Source organism: Artemia sp. Qi Xiang Cuo, chromosome 16, assembly GCF_049724085.1.
Source record: "Artemia sp. Qi Xiang Cuo chromosome 16, ASM4972408v1, whole genome shotgun sequence".
NCBI lineage: Eukaryota > Metazoa > Arthropoda > Branchiopoda > Anostraca > Artemiidae > Artemia > Artemia sp. Qi Xiang Cuo.
Window position 1 is genome coordinate 54,074,985 of NC_142809.1, and position 20,671 is coordinate 54,095,655.

Sequence of the window (20,671 nt, forward strand, 5' to 3'; positions counted from 1 at the left end):
AAACGCCCCCTCCTAAGATTTTTACCAATGATGACACTAGCCTATGAATTTGCCGGTTAATAATTTCTTAGACCACACTGCTTTTCCATTTACAAAAAATTAAACAAGAAAAACGGGTTTTAATTTCTATAAAGCAGTGAATACAAAACACTTAATTAAACAAAAATACTACGAATATTTCGGCTCGACATCCGGGAGCCTTTTTCAACGGAAAAATAAAAAAAATTTTTTAGATCAACATAAAAAACATACTAAACAAACAAAATATAAAACATAAATAAATAGGAAAAGAAAACTCACATATCAAATAAACAATTCCATTCACTGGCGTATAAACAAAATCGAATGATTATATTCATTAGACATCTACTACTCACAGAATGTAAATGGAAATGTGTTCTTACATCAATTTAATTCACTTGCGTTTATACAAAACCGAATGCGTATATTCACTGAAAATCGCCTTATCGCAGAATATAAATGGAAATATATTCATAAATAAATATAGTTAACTGGAGTTTATTCAAAATTAAAAGCTTATATTGATTGGAATACGCCTTCTCACAGAATAAATGTGTAAATTTAATTACGTAAGTTTAAATTTATGTATCAAAGTTATTAGTATAAAAAAGTGTAGATAATTTTATATATATATATATATATATATATATATATATATATATATATATATATATATATATATATATATATATATATATATATATATATATATATATATATATATATATATATATATATATATATATATATATATATATATATAACAAAAAATAAATGAGGAAAACACCCACAAAAAGAGATGCGATTCATTGAAGAATTGCGGCGTGGAATTATCTAAGACCTTAAAATCGCCTTAAAATAACACCTTAAAGTGTCTAACGCCTTAAAATGTCTAGCGCCTTAAAATGGAAATATCAAGCCCCAATCTAAAAATATACGAACGAAATTTCAAGGTAGGATGTTTGCAAGTGTGGGGCATATTTCCAGGGATGATTGTGTTAAACCAATAGTCGTAGAATATCATTTGAACGAAATTGATTTCTGCCATTTTGCGGCAGAATATGTAAAGCAATTGTTTGACGATAGGTTTGGGGCTTTAAATATGTTGAATTTCATGGTGTATTAATAGGGGAAAAAGTGTTCTGCAAAGATGAAGGTTCCTGAAGTTCCTTCTTGAAGAACGTGACCTGAAAATTCCTGTTTGACATTTGAACTTCCCCTGAATTTCCCTGAATTCCCCTGAACTTCCTTTGAACCCCCCTGAAAAATACTATTCTGGGGTGCACTTTTTTATGGATGATTATCATTGTCGATGTATGGTTATCCAAAATTAATATTGAATGCAAATGGTGATTAAGGGGGTTGGTTTGAATGTAAAATAAATTTGAATGAAAATGGGGATTACGGGATGGCGGCCCCCCTCACTTAAAAAGAGGCCTTGATATAAAATTGACAACAAAGATAAATTAAATAAAGTAAAACCAAGCTGTTTCAAATACAAGTAAAAAGCGATGTTAAATGTTGAAACTAATGCAAATCATTATGAGGGGGCCCTGGCGCCCCTCAACTGTCTGTTCTATACATTAAACAAATTTTTAACTCTAACTTTGTGAGGGTAGGAGAAATAGCTATAATTAGTTATGAATTTCTCAGACCGTTGCATTTTAATTAATAAATAAAATGGAAGAATATACATAAATAAGGGAGGGAAAGTTTTCATTAAGAAATTGTGCAATAAACTAATAAACTTTAGCATAGAGAGCAGGGGGCCTCCTTGGATATAAGATAATCTAAGCTGTTCTTAAGTTTTAATTTTGCCATTTTTTGTATTAAGAGACATTTTTTTTCAATCAATGACATATCTAGCTAGGCGTAATCCCAGTAGCGGATCCATGGGGTCGGGGGACCCAGGCCCCCCCCCCCAAAGTTTTTTTTTCTGGCGCCGTCATTCCTTGTTTTTTTTTCTGTTTTCCACTCTTTTTTTATAATGAATTTGTTAATTTGGTCAATTATTGACACCCTTGCCACATTGCTCCCCCCCCAAGATTTTGCTCTAGATCCGCCTCTGCGCAATCCTTATACCTAACGTCATACACCAAGCTTTGAATCAATGTTACATTAGTTATGACCATAAATAATAAATATTTGCGTTGTGATAGTGAGTTATTTGTTAATATATACAGGGATGAATGTAAAAAGCAAGTGGATGGGTATCCTAATGCCAGATATAAGAAGTTCAAGAGCCAAGATGAAGCTGAGAAATTTATAGCAGAACAGGGTGGCTTTTCATCACATCCTCCAAAACCAGTTGAAAATACAGCTTCTTCTACATCAAGTAAATCCTTCAATGGAGTATTAACTGTTATAAGAGCAGAAAAGAAGCAGTTTGATATGACAGCTTTAAAAAATACTGGTAATGCAGATGTAAAAAGTTTAGAATTTCAAGCGAATTTCAGTCGTAAGAGGAAGCGAGCTAGCTTTGATGCCAAAAGTTTTGTAATTGATGATGAGGGCTTTGTTCATGTTTTCACTGATGGAGCTTGTGAATCAAATGGAAAACGTGGAGCTAAGGCAGGTAATGTGCTTGACTTACCATTGTGATCAACGTGTAATTATACTGAATTTTGATCAGTTAGTACTTTTAAGCCAAATTAGAGCCAGTGCTCTAGTGCACGGCCAAACTATAATCACTATAATCACAAACTATAATCACATTTCAGGATAAAATCGAAAGTATCCATGATTACAGCACCAGTAATTCCTTGTTGGCTTTTCAAATAGTTCAAGTTTTCTGCTTAGTGCGACGCTAAAATCAAGGGAACATATATCATTCATAAATCTTGGTTTTTTATTTGCAGGTGTGGCTTGGGTGGCTTGTAGCTTGGCAGATGTTGCTTGTAATAGTAATACAACTAGTCAATACTAAATAAGTATGTAATTTCTACTGTGTTGACCCTCTTACCCTTATAAAATGGGGTAATATCAGTGGCGCCAATCTAAAAAATATTAGGGGGATGTATTTTGAAAATACGGGGGAGTGGGGCAAAATCGTCGTTTCTTATAAACTTTTTAATGAAAATACAAAAAAAAAATTCAACGAAAATACAAAAAAAAGGTATTTTTTTTTTAATATAGCCAGGGGAGCAAAAAATATAGGAGCACGTGCCTTCCCCTCCCCCAATTTAAGTGACTGAGCAATTCTACTGCCTTAATTTTAAATTTGCAATGTATTGCTGGAAATGCCAACACAGACAAATAACTCCTTCTGTAGAGAAAGTATCAACTAAACCCAGCTGGAGTTACTGAGATGCTTATTAATGCCAGGAGTTTTCCTATCTTTGGTCTTTTCTGTTTTTCCCTTTTCATAGTAGCCGAAGTTTATTTCTCTTTCGGTTGTCTCTTTACTTTTCTGTTGTCGACCCTTACTTAACTTTCTGATATTCTGGTCATCTATGATGGTCATCTACTCTTCTTACACATTCAGTGCGTCTGTGCGTGCTGTCCAAAATTTGGTGGCTCTTATAAATTATGATAACCATGTGTCACAAACATATTTTTATTAGAGTATTCACATTTGACAGTTTCAGATATTATCAATTGTATAAAGTTCTTTTATGTTTGATATACTGCACAAGAATACACCTGAATAATTTGATTGGTCAAATTTTGATTGGAATAATTTGATTGGTCATTAAGAGTCAAGAGTAATTGAAGTGAATGTGAGACAAGGAATTTAAATCGTTAATTATAAATTATAAAATTGGTTATGAGGTATAGAAGCTTTATTTTCAATTCGCTATGTTCATCTTTCTACGTGGCACTTCCTTACAATATTACGAAAAAGAATGAGAGAGATCACGCTGGTATTTTATAGTATGTAATTTTATAACTATAAATTCAGCAACATTTCGATTGCATTTAGAAGAAAAGAAGATTGTGCCAACTTCATTATAGTAGAATGGTCCAAATATTATTCCAAATTCAAGATTGTGCCAAGGTTGTTCCAAATTCACCGCAAATTTAAGCAATATTAAAGAACTCAAGACTTTGAATGAACCCAATTAATGATCCCTCTAAGCCAATGGACCGGAAAGTGTTTGTGACCCAGAAGTCATAATTTTTTTTTCTGTATAGATATAGTTTCTGTTAATTATAATTCTTTAATTTTGCTGCTGATGACGAAGAGTGACTGTGTCTTAAAAATTTCCAGAACTTTTGTATATGTTTTTCACTGTCTAGTAAACTAGACAGTAACTCTGTATAGTAAAAACTTCTTAACTTGTTTAAAAACTTCCTAACTTGTTAAAAACTTCCTAACTTGATTGGTTTATTTATTGATTTTATAAGCCAATTACGATAATCCTTAAGCATAGACCTGCCAAAATGGAAAGCGAACTAACCCTGCCTTGCTGACATTATTACAGTTACAGAAGTGCATAAACAAAGTCCTGGACATCTTAAAATACAAGGTTACAAACAATTTATTAAACTAAGACATCAGAATCATCCGTTAGGTAAGAGAGGTGGCAGCGTGTTTCGTACGTGGGCAGTTGGCGCCGCGGCTTCTGAAGATTCCCCATTTTGATGACGATGATGAAATGATTTGGATTATGATACGGCCAAAAAATCTTCCGAGGTCTGTAACTGGTATTGTTATTGGAGTGTTTTATTGCTCACCTAGTATGGCATCTTTCCAAAAAAAGGTCGAAAAGTTAGATTTGTGTGTTGATTTTATTACTTCTAAGTACCCGAATGTTGGATTTGCGTTACTGGTGATAAGAACGATCTAAGAATGGAAAGTTTCCTCAGAAGTCAAGGACTCAAGCAAATAGTAAAGTTACCGACTACTTAAGGTAAAACTAAACTCGACGTAATTTGCACAAATTTGTCAGAATATTATAATGAACCTCAAGACCTACCTCCCCTTGGTGGTAGCTACCACCACATGATAAAGTGGGCTCCATGCCTTCGTATAAAGTAAAATATGTCATTCAGGAAGTTTCCTACCGACCTCTTTCGGACAGGGTCTCTTAGAATTTGGAAATTGGATTACATCCGAGTCCTGGGATGAGGTAGCAATTTTAGAGTCCTCCGATGAAAAAGCTAAATTTTTGCAAGATAAATTAAGAAACAAATATGAAGAATGCTTTCCTGAGAAAACTTTCAAGCGGTGCAACACCGATCGTCCTTACATAACCCAAGAAATTAAAAGTTTGATTCAGTATAAAATTCAACTAAGAAAAGAAGGGAAAATAAGAAATGCTAATATGTTATGCAACAAAGGACGTAAAATGACAAGAAAAGCTGCTGCTAAGTATTACCACAAAAACTTGATAACCCTTTTGAATCAAAGCCTAGCATGTAGTATAAGAAAGTAAAACGAATTTGTGGAAAATCCGCTAGTGGTATTGATTTTTGTTCAGATTCTAATGATGAAACCATTGCTAACCAGTTAAATGGTCATTTGGCCAGAATAATCCAGTCTTTGCCGCCTCTTGATGTAAATGAAACGAACCAAGAGTATCAGAAAATTCCACATGATGGCGTACCTACTATTTCTAAGGATCAAGTTTTTAGTAAAATAAAGAAACTTAAACGCATTAGTATAACTCCCATAGATATTCCGAATGAACTTATAAAAGTATTTCCTGACAAATTAACTAAGCCACTAACACAACTTTTTAGTTGCATTTCAACAACTTCAGTTTACCCACAGGTATGGAAAAAGGGGTATGTTATTCCAATCCCTAAAAAAGATACTGAGCTTAATTTCGATGGTATTAGGCCAATCACTTCGACCCCCTTGTTTAGCAAAATTTACGAAAGTTTTGAAGCAAATTGGCTAAAACCTGAAGTTGAACCCCTCCTTGATCCTCATCAGTACGGTGACAGAAAGAATACATCAACATACCATTATCTAGTCAGTCTTTTACATTTATTTCTAAGCATGTTGATGAGCCTGGTAAATGGCTAAACTTAATAACAATTGATTTTAAAAAAGGGTTTCGATTTGATTAATCATAATATTTTAATTTCTAGATAATTTCGGAGAACACACTGCCTTTCCATGACGATAAAATAAAAGTTCAAAATAGGAATAAAATCCTTTTTAATAGACAGTGTATAATAAATTTCACAAAAAATACGAGATATTTCGGTTACATATACAGTGGCCGTCATCAGTAGTAAAACTGATGACGTAGTAGTAAAAGTTTTACTACTGATGACGGTCGCTGTATATGTGACTGAAATATCTGGTATTTTTTGTGTAATTTATTATACACTGTCTATTAAAAAGGATTTTATCTCTATTTTAAACTTTAATTTTTTAATTTCTAAGCTTTTAATTGATTTTAGAGTGAATCCTGCTGTTGTGATAATGCTTCAGAGTTTTTTAATATAAACGTTCCAAATTTTAAAATATAAGAAGTCATTCTCTGAACCCGAGCCATTTTTTTGTGGTGTACCTCAAGGTACCATTATGGGTCCTATTCTTTTTCTAGTTATGATCGATGATTTTGTTAATGATTGTGAAGACCGCTGGAAATATGTTGACGACCGTACGCTTTGAGAAATTTGTGAAGCAAGTGAATGTGGCAAAGCTCAAATTTTAATTAATAACGTGAAAACTAAAGCTTCCAGTTCAAATATGACAGTAAATCTTCAGTTTTAACTATTTCATTTTTAAATTTTCCGAACCAAATTTTCTACCAACTGTCTTTGATTCGCTTAAAGTCAGGAAGATTAAACTCTTGGGAGTTATTATTAATAGTGATTTAAATTGGGAAGCAAACACATCTAGTCTAGTAAAAAGGGGTAATGCTTGGCTGCAGATGATCAAGCTTGTGTCGAATCATGGTGCCCCTCCAGATCCCCTTCCCCGAATATTTACATCTTTTATTCGCCCCATTCCGGAATATGCAGCTCCTGTATGGCATTTTGGACTGACGATTGAGCAAAGCGCCAGAATCGAAAGAGCTCGGAAAAGAGCTCTAATGATCGTATCAAAGCAGGCAGAAATGTCGTATGAAGACCTGCTGACAAAGTTTAAAATGCAAACTCTGAAAAAAAAAGAGAAACTCGGCATGGATTTCGAAAGAAAATCTCTGATCCATCCAATCCACAAAACCCTTTTCCCCCCTCAGTCCACAACAAAACGACTCCCCCGCAGGGTTGCAGTGCCTGTTGAGAAAATTCAGCCGGTACGCTGTGGCAATCAGCGGTTAGCGAAAATTTTATACCTAGTTCTGTGAATATGTACAACAAAAATGAGGAGGATTGATTAGTGCTTTTTTTTAATATTCAATTTTTAATGTGATAAATAAAAAAAACAAGTTTTTTAAACTGAAAGTAAGGAGCGAAATTAAAACTTAAAACGAACAGAAAGGATGCCGTATATGAAAGGGGATGGGCCCTCCTCAACGCCTCGCTCTGTACGCGCAAGTTTTTTATTGTTTTAAAAAATTGATCTGCGAAAAAGAATCAAATTTTAGCGTAAAGAGCGAGGTTTTGAGGAGGAGATATCCCCTTGCATATACGGAATAATTTCTGTTTGTTTTAAGTTTTAATGTCGCTCCTTACTTTCATTTTAAAAAACTTGTTTTTTTATTTCATTTCTGATCTTTTTTTAGTTAATGCAGCTTTTATTTGCATAAAAATTTTACTTTTCTTTTGCTAAATGGATGTCTTTACAAATGAACTTACGTAACTAACTTCTATATTCGTATATTTTTCTTCTGGCAAAAAATACAAAGTTGCAGATTTTTGCAGATATGAGCTTGAAACCTATGTAATAGGGTTTTCTGATACGCTGAATCTGACGGTGTGATTTTCATTCAAATTCTTTCACTTGTAGGGGATGTTTCCCCCCTCTTTAAAAAATCGAGTAAATTTTCTCAGGCTCGTAGCCTTTGATGAGTAATACTAAATTTAATAAAATTTATATATTTAGGATCAGCATTATAAACACACTCTTTTGATACATTTATTGACATCAAAATTTAGTTTTTAAAAGTTTCGATTACTATTGAGCCGTATCTCTTGTTTTTTTATTGTTTTTTTTTTATTACGTATATGTTGTTACTTATATGAAGGGGTTCTCCCCTTAGTCAATACCACGCTCTTTACGTTAAAAGTTAAAAAAATTTTGATTCAGAAACCCCTGAATCACAAAGGCCGTTTAATTAGAATAGATAGCTCTTTTGAAAGCACTAAAAAAAAACTGTAGCGTAAAGAGCGAGGTATTGACTTGGGGGTATTATACGTTATAATTTCTGTTCGTTTTAAGTTCTAATATTCCTTCTTACATTTCAGTTGAAAAAACTTGTTTTTTTTTATTTAATTTCTGATCGTTTCTTAAATAATGCTTGGAAATCCGGCGCCCCCTGCATCGAAATGTCCCTTACCCCAAATAAACATCCTCTACGGAAATATTCTCCCGAGTAACCCCCGCCTTGCGCCCCCCCCCCCTCCCGAAAAAATCCTGCCTGAAAATGGTTGTATACGTCCCAAAACCCAATAAATAATGCGGGGAAGTCCGGCGCCCCCTTCATGGCAATTTCCCTTCCCCCATGAAAGCGTCCTTCATGAACAGATCCTCCAACATAGCCACCGACCCACCCTTTCCTCCCACTACCAGAAAAAAAACCTCCTGAAAACTTCTGTATACTTCCCAATAACCAATACTATATGTTAACATTGGGTAAAGTTCATAACTTTTAGCCCTCCCTCAGGGAACTTCGGGGGATTAAGTCATCCTAAAAGACATATTTATCATATTTTCGACCATGCTGAACAAAATGGCCATCTCAAAATTTTGATCGGGTGACTTTAAGAAAAACATGAGCGTGGGAGGGGGCCAAGGTGCCTTCCATTTTTTTTTGTCACTTAAGAAGGGCACTAGAACTTTTAATTCCCATTCCATTGAGCCCTCTCACGATATTTTAGGACCACTGAGTCGATACGATCACCCCTGGGGAAAAAAAACAACAAACAAATAAACAGACAAACAAATAAACACGCATCCGTGATCTTTCTTCTGGCAAAAAATGTAAAATTCCACATTTTTGTAGATAGGAGCTTGAAACCTCTACAGTAGGGTTCTCTGATACGCTGAATATGATGATGTGATTTTCATCAAGTTTCTATAACTTTTATGGGGTCTTTCTCCCCTTTTTTTGAAAATGAGCTAAATTTTCTCAGGCGCGTAAGTTTTGATGGGTAGCACTAAACTTGATGAAAGTTATATATTTGAAATCAAAATTGAAATCTTATTCTTTTGATATAACTATTGGTATCAAAAACCCGTTTTCTAGAGTTTCGGTTACCATTGAGCCGGGTCGCTCCTTACTTGCAGTTCGTTACCACGAACTGTTTGACTGTGCTTGCATAATGTGGCTAATGCTTTTAAATGTGACTATACCAAAGATATTTGGCAGTGCCGTGAAGATTTTGGTGAAAAAAACAAGTTTCTCTATCTATCTATCTGTTGCTGTATTTGCCCGTTGTTTCTGTGTCAAATTTTGATCAACTAAAAAGGACGCAAAACCTGATTCCTTCTCTTTTAAGGAATTTTGTGCAAGCACAAATTAAGAAAAAAAGTGATTTTTTTTTTTACAGCATTTTCTGCTATTAAACTTTCCGTCTTCGTCAAAATATTACTCAAAAAATTCATAGGCTGACTTTTCGTGGGTCTCTATAGAGCTGCTGAGCCACTGCTTGTGTAGGAATGATTTATGAAGGCGGGATGTCGAGTGGTGATCTTTTTTTATTGATTGTTTAACTCTCTGGGAATCTATTATTGTAAAGTGTATTTAGTTTTGAAGTTGGTTATACAAGGCATTAGGTTTATTGGGAACTAATTTTTTGAGTTACCGGTATTTATGTGATTGCTGAATAAATATTCTCACTCTCAACACTAAACAAGAATATAATCTTAACTGCTTCATGTCACTCCCCTTCATTCCCCCGAAATTTGACTATTACGTCTATCCTCTATGAAAAATTAGGGCCCAAAAGTTGGTATAGTTTCACCAATTAGTTTTTCAAGTGAATTTCCGGAGTAAAAGGAAGTGAGCTAGCTTTGGTCAAACGAATTTGATTTTCAATGACGATGGACCTATTCAAATTTATACCGGCGAGGCTTGTGAAGTAAATGTCAAATTTGGGCGAAAACAAATAATTTACTTTAAATTTGGATAAATTTAATGTACTCAAAATGATAGGATCCTTTTTTAAAGTTTTTAAAACCACTTAAAGTTTTTATAAAATTAAAAGTGCTTGATTTTTAAAGAAAGGAACATCGATGAAAACTAGTTGCAAGTTACTAGTTTTCATCGATTTATTTTAAGTTACTTGCTATTTAAGTTACTATCGATTTATTTTGTGAAGTAAATGTCAAATGTGGGCGAAAACAAATAATTTACTTTAAATTTGGATAAATTTAATGTACTCAAAATGATAGGATCCTTTTTTAAAGTTTTTAAAACCACTTAAAGTTTTTATAAAATTAAAAGTACTTGATTTTTAAAGAAAGGAACATTGATGAAAAGTAGTTGCAAGTTACTAGTTTTCATTGATTTATTTTAAGTTACTTGCTATTTAAGTTACTATCGATTTATTTTGTGAAGTAAATGTCAAATGTGGGCGAAAACAAATAATTTACTTTAAATTTGGATAAATTTAATGTACTCAAAATGATAGGATGCTTATTTAAAGTTTTTAAAACCACTTAAAGTTTTTATAAAATTAAAAGTGCTTGATTTTTAAAGAAAGGAGCATCGATGAAAACTAGTTTCAAGTTACTAGTTTTCATCGATTTATTTTAAGTTACTTGCTATTTAAGTTACTTTCGATTTATTTTGTGAAGTAAATGTCAAATGTGGGCGAAAACAAATAATTTACTTTAAATTTGGATAAATTTAATGTACTCAAAATGATAGAATGCTTATTTAAAGTTTTTAAAACCACTTAAAGTTTTTATAAAATTAAAAGTGCTTGATTTTTAAAGAAAGGAACATCGATGAAAACTAGTTGCAAGTTACTAGTTTTCATCGATTTATTTTAAGTTACTTGCTATTTAAGTTACTATCGATTTATTTTGTGAAGTAAATGTTAAATGTGGGCGAAAACAAATAATTTACTTTAAATTTGGATAAATTTAATGTACTCAAAATTTTAGGATGCTTATTTAAAGTTTTTAAAAGCACTTAAAGTTTTTATAAAATTAAAAGTGCTTGATTTTTAAAGAAAGGAGCATCGATGAAAACTAGTTGCAAGTTACTAGTTTTCATCGATTTATTTTAAGTTACTTGCTATTTAAGTTACTTGCTATTTATTTTGTGAAGTCAATGTCAAATGTGGGCGAAAACAAATAATTTACTTTAAATTTGGATACATTTAATGTACTCAAAATGATAGGATGCTTATTTAAAGTTTTTAAAACCACTTAAAGTTTTTATAAAATTAAAATTGCTTGATTTTTAAAGAAAGGAGCATCGATGAAAACTAGTTGCAAGTTACTAGTTTTCATCGATTTATTTTAAGTTACTTGCTATTTAAGTTACTTGCTATTTATTTTGTGAAGTAAATGTCAAATGTGGGCGAAAACAAATAATTTACTTTAAATTTGGATACATTTAATGTACTCAAAATGATAGAATGCTTATTTAAAGTTTTTAAAACCACTTAAAGTTTTTATAAAATTAAAAGTGCTTGATTTTTAAAGAAAGGAACATCGATGAAAACTAGTTTCAAGTTACTAGTTTTCATCGATTTATTTTAAGTTACTTGCTATTTAAGTTACTTTCGATTTATTTTGTGAAGTAAATGTCAAATGTGGGCGAAAACAAATAATTTACTTTAAATTTGGATAAATTTAATGTACTCAAAATGATAGAATGCTTATTTAAAGTTTTTAAAACCACTTAAAGTTTTTATAAAATTAAAAGTGCTTGATTTTTAAAGAAAGGAACATCGATGAAAACTAGTTGCAAGTTACTAGTTTTCATCGATTTATTTTAAGTTACTTGCTATTTAAGTTACTATCGATTTATTTTGTGAAGTAAATGTCAAATGTGGGCGAAAACAAATAATTTACTTTAAATTTGGATAAATTTAATGTACTCAAAATTTTAGGATGCTTATTTAAAGTTTTTAAAACCACTTAAAGTTTTTATAAAATTAAAATTGCTTGATTTTTAAAGAAAGGAGCATCGATGAAAACTAGTTGCAAGTTACTAGTTTTCATCGATTTATTTTAAGTTACTTGCTATTTAAGTTACTTGCTATTTATTTTGTGAAGTAAATGTCAAATGTGGGCGAAAACAAATAATTTACTTTAAATTTGGATACATTTAATGTACTCAAAATGATAGGATGCTTATTTAAAGTTTTTAAAACCACTTAAAGTTTTTATAAAATTAAAAGTGCTTGATTTTTAAAGAAAGGAGCATCGATGAAAACTAGTTTCAAGTTACTAGTTTTCATCGATTTATTTTAAGTTACTTGCTATTTAAGTTACTTTCGATTTATTTTGTGAAGTAAATGTCAAATGTGGGCGAAAACAAATAATTTACTTTAAATTTGGATAAATTTAATGTACTCAAAATGATAGAATGCTTATTTAAAGTTTTTAAAACCACTTAAAGTTTTTATAAAATTAAAAGTGCTTGATTTTTAAAGAAAGGAACATCGATGAAAACTAGTTGCAAGTTACTAGTTTTCATCGATTTATTTTAAGTTACTTGCTATTTAAGTTACTATCGATTTATTTTGTGAAGTAAATGTCAAATGTGGGCGAAAACAAATAATTTACTTTAAATTTGGATAAATGTAATGTACTCAAAATTTTAGGATGCTTATTTAAAGTTTTTAAAAGCACTTAAAGTTTTTATAAAATTAAAAGTGCTTGATTTTTAAAGAAAGGAGCATCGATGAAAACTAGTTGCAAGTTACTAGTTTTCATCGATTTATTTTAAGTTACTTGCTATTTAAGTTACTTTCTATTTATTTTGTGAAGTAAATGTCAAATGTGGGCGAAAACAAATAATTTACTTTAAATTTGGATACATTTAATGTACTCAAAATGATAGGATGCTTATTTAAAGTTTTTAAAACCACTTAAAGTTTTTATAAAATTAAAATTGCTTGATTTTTAAAGAAAGGAGCATCGATGAAAACTAGTTGCAAGCTACTAGTTTTCATCGATTTATTTTAAGTTACTTGCTATTTAAGGTACTATCGATTTTTTTTGTGAAGTAAATGTCAAATGTGGGCGAAAACAAATAATTTACTTTAAAGTTGGATAAATTTAATATACTCAAAATGATAGGATCCTTATTTAAAGTTTTTAAAACCACTTAAAGTTTTTATAAAATTAAAAGTGCTTGATTTTTAAAGAAAGGAGTATCGATGAAAACTAGTTTCAAGTTACTAGTTTTCATCGATTTATTTTAAGTTACTTGCTATTTAAGTTACTATCGATTTATTTTGTGAAGTAAATGTCAAATGTGGGCGAAAACAAATAATTTACTTTAAATTTGGATAAATTTAATGAACTCAAAATGATAGGATGCTTATTTAAAAGTTTTTAAAACCACTTAAAGTTTTTATAAAATTAAAAGTGCTTGATTTTTAAAGAAAGGAACATCGATGAAAACTAGTTGCAAGTTACTAGTTTTCATCGATTTATTTAAGTTACTTGAACCCAAGTTACTTCAAATGAACGAAAGAAACCTAAAATGAACATAAATTAAAACAAAATTGTTTAGTCAAACCTGAAATTAATAGATATTGCCACCAAAAAAAGGGGACTACTGTACACTCAAATCCTTAAAGGCTAGAATGTCATGAATTGTTTACTGAGAAAATAACTGCTGTAATGATGCATATTTCGAACAGTGTGTTTTTATTTGTCATATTGTCAATAACAACAAATAATCGCAATGCAAATCAAGATTACAGAAAAGAAAATAATTTCTTAGAAAACTATATATAACTATATAGCTAAACTATGTATAACTATATAATAATTTTTTAGAAAACTATATATAAACATATAGCACCGAGTCCCCGGCACGGCTACGCAGCAGGCTTATATATTATTTATCATTGTCGCTTGTCTTCTAACCTTAGACAATTTGAACTTCTTGATGTCTTAGCGTCATCGTTGGATCGATACAACGGCCCTGAGAAAAATACGAATTCTTCCTTAAAGTTGTCTCCTATTTAGATTATTCTTGTGGCCAGAAATGTCAATATGCCAGTTTTAAAAAGAAAAAGATATACAAACCACTCTGGGATTAATAAGAATTTTGCCTTAGAGCTGTTACCCACTTAAATCATTCTTGTGGCCAGAAATGTCAATATGCCAGTTTTAAGAGAAAAAACTATGCAATCGATTTCGAGTAAAAATCTATGAATACATATATGCTTAATTTTTACTCGTTTAAAAAATATAATCTAACAATAAGATGTTTTGTTGGCAGTTATCAAGGCTTTTTTTCGCGCAGCATTTTATGTTCGTCGTTCATTTTTATGTGGTAGCAGAACTTTTAAGCTACGTTGTCTTTTAACGCGAGAAAATGCCACCTACACCATACCGTGATTAAAAATAGGATGACGGAGGTCGACGCCAACAAATTCAAATGTTCGGCCTTGCGGCTTATGTATAGTCATGGGATATGTAGGTCGAAGCGGAAGTTGATTTCGTTGAACAGTACATCCAAGTTGACCTTTACTAGAGTCGAGCGTAACTTGAGAACTGTGAACTTTGTTTCCTGATATTTCCTCGGTAATTATGTTCGCCCTAATTATGCTGTTACATAATTCAGGAACAATAATCCGGGTTTCATTACACACTCCTTCTGAAATATCTAAGTTACGCAAAAGCGTAACTATTGCATTTTCTTTATTTTTGAGTTGTGGGATGGTAAATCTGCAGTATCGATTGAACTGAGAAATTCTGGAGTGAATTCAATTCCTCCTTTTTCTTTGTCTTTCATTGAATCATAACTTGTATAAGATTTGTATTTTCCTGGGAGGCGATCGACGATTTTAGCATTTATTTTACTAACTTCTTTGTTGATCGAAGCTAAAATAGCGCAATCCTTCATTCAATTGAAATTTTAATTGGATAGACATTCTCCAAATACTTCCTAAATTGAATTACCACTGGAAATTATATCTTCGGGCAGTTCGATTTCATTAAAGTCATTTTTGGGAATATTTCCATTTCCCAGATCCAGGATGTACTTTGCAAAACTTCCCGCTCAGGATCTACATACATTTTTTTTCAAAGGAAATATGATTGAAATACTTCCAAAGACGACTTTTTTTTATTGACAATTCAAGTGTTTTACTGTAGTTGCTTCGGAATTGAACTGGTAAACACTGTCTGAAATGACCTCCAGCACCTAGAGTTTTCCCTCCAAATGGCAAGTTTGGATTCGCAATAAAACCACAACAACTGATCCATATTTTGCAAGCCATACTTGGGTAACATGGGTGCTTCGTCAAATATAAAACTTCTACTTGTGCTAATTCCAAAGCTTTCTTTGAACCAGGTCTTATGCTGGGTGAGGAAAGTGGAACTTTCATGCCAAAGTTCTTGTGTGCTTTTAGTCCAAATGGTAATAAAGTTGATTCTATTCGTGTATACGCCATGCGTATTACTTTATGATTTTTGCCACAGAGAGTGTGATACAAGGTTTTATAATCAAATGTTTTTTTGGTACCGCCTGGCCCTTCTATGAAAAAAAAAATCCCAACATAATCAGGATCATTAACAGACTGTAAAATATTAGTCTACTATTTCAAGATGTTTTCCTCGGTGCATGCTATCTCCAGTAGCAGCTGACTCACTAGAATTTAGAAATTCCAAGTTTTGGTCTTTTTTATAGGTCTCAATTTTGTCCATGCCGTATCGTTCCACCTTAAAACCAAAATTTCGAAATTCTATTACCCTCGTATTTAGCTTGGATGTAGTAATACGCTAAACACTTAACTTCAGATATATCATTCGTCGTGCTTGCCGAATAAAATCCTCTGCCAACGACTGCAAGATGTCATTACATTACTGGTGTATATAAATATGACGTCACTCATATAATTTTTTTTCTCAAAATTAAAACCCTAAAGGAATTATCTCAAACTCGTGACCTATATAAATAGTTTTTGCTGGCCAGAAAACCCCGGGATGTCAGTTTTCAAAAAAAAAATGTGAAGCCATTTTCGAGAAATTTTTTTTACATAAATACATACACAATTATTGTCTGGTTAAAGTGATAAGATATATATAACATAAACATATTCTACATTAGTAACAAAGACTTAGACATTGCTGATCCTCTAAACACCCTTGACTCTCTAAAGGATGACCCTGTAAATTCCTTCGAACCTACAATACACACATGATTCATCAACACGGCACTTTTTTTAAACACACACTTTACCTTTTTTTACCTTTTTTTTTACCTTTACCTTTACACTTTTTTTTAAATACACACCTCATAAAAAGCAAATAATAAGATAAGTTTTATTTTGAAAACGGGTTTCACAAGCAAATATTGCCAAATTTGCATTTATTGTCGAATAAAAATAAAGCAATTTAACAATCGCAAACCATACATAAACTTCAGGAATAATAATGAAAGTTGACGAGAGAAATTAAAAACAATGCGAAAACGAAAATACAAAAAATATCACAAAGACATAGAATGTAAAATACTTAATAAGTCAGTAGAAAATTAATCAAAGACATAGAATGTAAAATACTTAATAAGTCAGTAGAAAATTAATCAAAGACATATAATGGAAAATGCTTAATAAGTCAGTAGGAAATTAATCAAAGACATAGAATGTAAAATACTTAATAAGTCGGTAGAAAATTAATCAAAGACATAGAATATAAAACACTTAATAACTCAGTAGAAAATTAATCAATCGTCATGAAAAAAAAAAAGCTGCTCAAATGTATCGTATAAATAAAGCATATGAAGCATGGCAAATATGTTAAAAAGGTGTAATAACTTGGTAAGTATAAAAACAAAAATAAGATAAAGGACCAAAACCTAAAATATAAACCAAAGTAAATGCTTTTATCTTAGGTTTTGGTGTGTGGTTCAATGATGATCACCCCCTAAACACCTCCGAACCAGTGAAAGGTCGTCCAACAAACAACTCTGGTGAAATTCAAGCTGCGATCAATGCAATAGAAATTGCGTCAGCATGTGGAATAGAAAAGCTTCTAATACACACCGATTCTCAATTCCTTATTAACGCTGCCACCAAATGGATACATGGTTGGAAGAGGAGAGATTGGAAGCTGGCTGATGGAACGGCAGTCAAAAATCAGGAAGATTTTAAGGTTCTTGATTTGTCAATGAAATCATTAGAAGTGAAATGGGTAAGTTTTTTCGTTTCTTTTTAAGTATAACTATTTTTTGCGCCAGCACTATTAAGAGCCTTTCAGACCAAAAATTTTGCTTGCGTTTTTCCTTCAGACTGACCGTCTTACGGATTGCTACGGAGTTTACGGTCAAACTTAAGAAAATTACATGCTTTGTAATGTGAGAAAAATACGTATGTAACAGAGTTGAAATTTGGTCAACTTAACGTCAACAAAAACATAGAAACGTGATTCAGAGTAAATGTTGATTAAGATCTAACCAACTGTGGTATATTTGAATAGATAGGGAGTGACTACAAAATAATGGCTAAATTAGTTTGACTAAATGAGTATGACGAATCATGAAATTAATTGAAAACATGCTTAATAACGCACTAATAATTTCCAACCGATGACGCACTAATAGGTCTACACCTTTTAGTTAATTAAATGAGTTAGTTAGTTAATTTTTTATTATGATTATTTAAGTCAAGTTATATTATAATTTTTATCTAATATGATCCAATGGATTAAAAGAAATACCTAAATGAGAAAATTATGAGAAAAGTTGAAAATGATTTTTTTTAATAAAGTTTGTAGGATTGAAAGGGGTAGGATAGGAATTAATAAGGGTCATTAATTTTAAGGTAATGATGGGTCATTGACATTGGAGAGAAATTAGAAGTGAGATCAAAATAATTATGGCGAGAATTTGCTTGTTGAGTTCAAAAAGATGACAAAAAAGGAGGACATTAAAGAAAATATGGACACTGACATGAATTTTATAAAATTATTTTCTAACAAAGGATGCTTTTGTATAAAAAATGAAAATAAAAAGGTTTAGAAAGAACCATGCAGCGCTTCTCTCTGCCAAGTCCTTTCTGGAGACAAGAAGTAGTTGGCAAGTATTTCTCCAAAATTTCTTGATTGTCTTGAAGCATTATTGTTTGATGTGCGACCTATATCCTAGAATGAGGCATTTGAACTAGAAGTTGCAGACTCTGCTATACCGTTTGGGGTACCACGTAAAGTAATAATAGAAGTGTGAAGGCAAAGTGCACATTCCACGATTGTCACCAACTTCTAAGGCTACATGATTATTTCTGGTCTGCATAGTCTGAACCTTTGAACAAAAATGCCGAAAGTGTTCTCAATAACCTACGAAATGAGGAAACTACATAGTTGTATCTTTTGGAGTTCAGTGAGGTTTCTACCAGGAAAGGGCCTCTTTATGTAATCCTTTAGCGGAAAGGCTTTGTCTCCGAAGAAAAAATGCGAAAACATGGTGTTAGTTCTAGGGAGTTTTTTGGGTAGAGGAAGCCTGGTATCTGCACTATCGACGAGCTTCCTAAATTCGGACCGAGAAAAGACACCACCATCACTTTCATATCCCTAGGCACCATAAAACAAAAACGCACCATAAAACACACACAAAAACGCACCATAAAAACATAAAACATAGGCAATCATAAAACAAAATTTGTGGTTCGCATCACAAGTTGCAATTAAAATAACACTAAAATAGTTCTTATAGTTATAAAACTGTGAATCAGAGTTGTAAGGGCATTGAAGCCTGATGTGCTCTCCATCTATAGTACCTATGAAATTTTCCATTTTCCGTCGGGTAAATATCTGCGTTGCAGGAACTTTTGATTCTTCCTCAGATGCAGTAGTAAGAAATTTGGGAAAAAGAATGTCAAAAATGGCCTGTGCAGTCTCTTTCAAAATTTCTTAGACAGTACAAATTTCAACTCTGAACTCATAGTGTAAAGTTGTCATGCTGTTTCTGTTATTAATTAAAAAAAAAAACTTACCGAAAAAGAAGTTTTTCAAATAACAGTAAAGGCCGTTTAAACTTAAGATCAGCAGATACAAATACCTGTTAAAATTCAAACTCAAAATGACCAGAAATTACTGTAAAAGAATAAATAAAACCCAAAACGAACAGAAATTAAATAAACAATCATAGCGAAAAAACATACCAGTAATAATATAAATGAACAAATAAATCTTAAAGCGAGTAATGCTTAAATTGAATATGCCAATCAAGCTGAAAACGAAAAAAAAATTCTGCTATTGAAGTATAAATGAAACCCAAAACGAACAGAAATTAGATAAACAATCAATGCAAACATACAAACAATAGATACTAATGTAAATGAATAAATAAATCTTAAAACGAGTGAAAATGAATCTGCTAATCAAGCTTGAAACTAACAACAGTCACTACAAGTATGAGGCAGGGTTCTATCTCCTTCTCTAGTTGCAAAAGCCTAAAACGTGCACCGTTATTGGCACTTTACTGAAAACTGTACGCGTCTTGGACAGCTATGGAAAATATGAATAAAATCAAGATGAATATTTGATACATAATGATATTGATTGTTGAAAGATCCATCACTTCAAGCTTTCATTTCACTGTAATTTTATTTTCATTTTCAATACTGTAAGAACTGGAGACGAAAGTATTTGTAATATAAATTCATTTTCAGTGAAGTGCCAATGACGCAGTAGGCTTGAGGTTTTTACAATGAAGGAAAGGGGCAGTATTCAAACTCTTGTTTGTAATGAAACTATATTCTTTTTGAACAATCTTAAAAAGAATTACTAAATTAAAGTGAATATCTGATGTATAATGGTATTAATTGCTGAAAGCTCATCAATTCAAAAATTTACTGTAATTTTTAATGTAAGTACAAAAGAAAATATTCGTAATATAATTCGTTTTCAGTAAAGGTTCAATACCGCTCTCTAGGGCTATAATGGAAGAAAGGTTGAGATGGCTAGGGCACGTTGTGCGGATTAAGGATGACAGATTGCCGAAGATTGTTCTTTTCAGCGAACCGTCTAGGGATAATCGGAAAGCAGTTTGCCCTCGTCTGGGGTGGGAGGACGTCATAAAGAAAGATTTAAAGGAAATGGGAACTTCGTGGGTGGGCGTAATAAGGGAGGCTTTGAATAGATTGGGATGGAGGAGGAGCGTGCGTAGCTGTGTTGGCCTCAGGCAGATAGGTGCTGCGGTGAGTTGTTAGTAGTAGCAGTATTAGTTTCAGTAAAGCGCCAATGACGCAGTAGGTTTTACACTTCTACAGCGAGTGAAGGAGGCGATACCCAAACTGTTGTTTGCAGTGATTTTTACTCGTTTCAAGCTTGATTTGCATATTCAATTTAAGTTTCACTCGTTTTAAGATTTATTTATACATTTATATTAGTATCTATTGTATGTTTGTTTGCATTAGTTGCTTATATAATTTCTGTTCGTTT

At 32.1% G+C, this 20,671-nt stretch overlaps 1 protein-coding gene across 2 annotated transcripts in view; it reads left to right on the top strand.

Annotated features, from left to right (window-relative positions):
• LOC148943099 (ribonuclease H1-like) overlaps positions 1 to 20,671 on the top strand; it is a 49,231-nt gene that overhangs the window by 15,104 nt on the left and 13,456 nt on the right. For both annotated transcript variants that reach the window (XM_089102046.1, XM_089102047.1), the window contains exons 3-4: positions 2,205 to 2,596; positions 17,127 to 17,425. In XM_089102046.1, the coding sequence (XP_088958172.1) occupies positions 2,205 to 2,596; positions 17,127 to 17,425 (691 nt within the window). The remainder of the gene's footprint in view (positions 1 to 2,204; positions 2,597 to 17,126; positions 17,426 to 20,671) is intronic.